The sequence below is a fragment of the Apium graveolens genome, chromosome 10 (assembly GCF_009905375.1).
Source record: "Apium graveolens cultivar Ventura chromosome 10, ASM990537v1, whole genome shotgun sequence".
NCBI lineage: Eukaryota > Viridiplantae > Streptophyta > Magnoliopsida > Apiales > Apiaceae > Apium > Apium graveolens.
In genome coordinates, this window is record NC_133656.1 from 106008084 (window position 1) to 106010456 (window position 2373).

General features: G+C 35.1%; 1 protein-coding gene across 1 annotated transcript; it reads left to right on the top strand.

The window, feature by feature from the left end:
* Positions 1–317: 317 nt before the first annotated feature.
* On the top strand, positions 318–1176 carry LOC141689148 (uncharacterized; the record flags this gene model as incomplete). The annotated part of the gene is made up of 1 exon (XM_074493332.1): positions 318–1176. A coding segment is annotated over one exon (648 nt), but the record flags the coding sequence as incomplete, so codon positions are not given.
* Between the last annotated feature and the right edge of the window lie 1197 nt (positions 1177–2373).

Here is a 2373-nt window from a genome sequence, read left to right on the forward strand (position 1 = left end):
TTCAACAAAAAATATGTCCATTCCTCGAACTTTCATATCACACGTGGTGTGCAAATCACTTGAAATTTCCTATGTTTAGTGAAGAGGTACCACCTTTGCATTACTTAGCAAGGGTTACAAAAGGGGATTCAAGAAAAGTCAAAAGCATCTTGATTAATTTTCTTCCGGTTCCCACCAAGTTGACCCTTGTACGCGCTCATTTAACGTAGCTCATTGCTGAATGCTGACGAATGACGGCTGTACATATCACCTGGACTGGACAACCCCCATTCTTCCCACTTCTCTAGAATAGATTACTCCCCTCCCTGCTTATTTAACATGCAACAATAACATTACAGTACTTGCACTCAAACCTTATAAATATCAAACACCAACATAACATTCTACTCATTCAGCCAAAACTTACAAACCATTTCACATTTCATTCAACACAATCCCAAACTAAAACAATACTTACTAAGATGACAATGAAGAGGAGTAGAGAAGATGAACAAATACAGGTGGAGTCATTTGCGATGGCTAATTGTCATATGCTTCTTTCGAAACTCGAAAAATCCGACACTTTTGCAGCTCACCGTATTTTCGAATGCAAAACATGTAATCGACAGTTCACCTCGTTCCAAGCATTAGGAGGTCACCGTGCGAGTCACAAGAAGCCTAAGTTAATGGCAGGAGATCTTCTTCAACAAGTTCCAACTAAGCCCAAGACACACGAGTGTTCGATATGCGGAGTTGAGTTTGCTTTAGGCCAGGCACTTGGTGGACACATGAGACGACACCGAGCTGAACTAGAGGCTAATTCTAATAGTAAAGATGGTGCTAGTGATACGACGACCATTAGTCATGAAACGGTTGCCAAAACGGTGCCTGTTTTGACGAGGAGTGATAGCAGTTGTAAACGAGCATGGGGTTTGGATCTTCATTTGAGGCCTTATGATACTAATTATTTGAAGCAGGGATGGTAGATTTTACTATCATTTGATTACAATCATCTCTCTTTCAGATGTTCTTTTTTCAATTTTCATTCTGTTTAGGTAGGAAAATAATTAAGGTTTCTTTTATTTGTTCATATATATAGGCTTAGTTGCTGAGATTTGATTTCGATCTACATTGACATTGTATTCTTAGTGCTTGTAAAGATATAATTTTTTTTAATTAAATATTTTGTTCTGTTCATATCCCCTTAGATTTCATATATATTTGTTGTTATTTTTCATCCAAGAGGGAGAGGTATAATATTTAACTAAAGTTTATTTTATTTATTCAATCACAATAATATTTATATAGAGTTTACACTGAGATAAACATGCATGATTTGTGCCACACGAGATAGTTTATTCAATTACAAAAATCTTTACAATCGACAAATATTAAAATATAATTAACTAATTAATATTTTAGTTATAATTTTATATTATAATTCCTACACTTCCTCTTAATTTAAAATTATAAAACTTATTTAGAAAATAAAAAATGCCCATATACTTCATATCATTAACTACAAAAAGTGGAATTAACATATGGATCACTTCTATCCGTAAACATGGTACACTTCTCAACCAAAAGAGGAGTCGATCCACTTCTCATCAATTTCGAGTTTAATGGAGTAAATTTCGCCATTAACGTTTTCTTGTACTTCTCACCGAGTTTCCTTTAAATTTTTTTTTATTAACATTAAACAATTACTCCCTCTGTCTTTTTCATTTCTTTACGCTTTCCTTTTAGAGATGTCTTATCCATTTCTTTACATTTCAAAATTTACCAAAAATAGTCAATGGGTCCCCCATTTCCCTACTTTTCCTCTTTTTTCACACTACTTTTACCCCCACTATCTCCCTTTTATATATTAAAAATCAGTGGGTCCCACCACTACACCCACTTTTCTTTATCTTTTTCACTACTTTATACATATTTCTTAATCTCCGTACCCAATCCTTTTGATAACAATCATTTTGATAACAAATCAAAAGGACTGAGGGAGTATTATTTTGGAGCACTTTTCTCTACAGTGAATTCTCATCTACAGTTATAATTATTTCATGTCACTTGTGTTATACATTCTCTCTCTCATCATTACAATACACTAAAATTCAATGTGTTACCAAAATTTGGTACAAGAAATATTGGATCAAAGTCGGGTCAACATAGCTCATTTTGGGCGGACGCTAAGAAAATGGATTTTCACGGACGACCAATAATGAACGTCCAAGAAATGACAACCACGATAATGGGTTGGAAGGAAATGGGTTTTTCCTGGAAAAGTTAGGGTGAGACCCAACCTTGGACAAGTTAGGGCGAGACTCAATCTTGGACAAGTTAGGACGAGTCCAAACCTTGGACAAAGTTAAGGCGAGCCCCAACCTTGGACAAGTT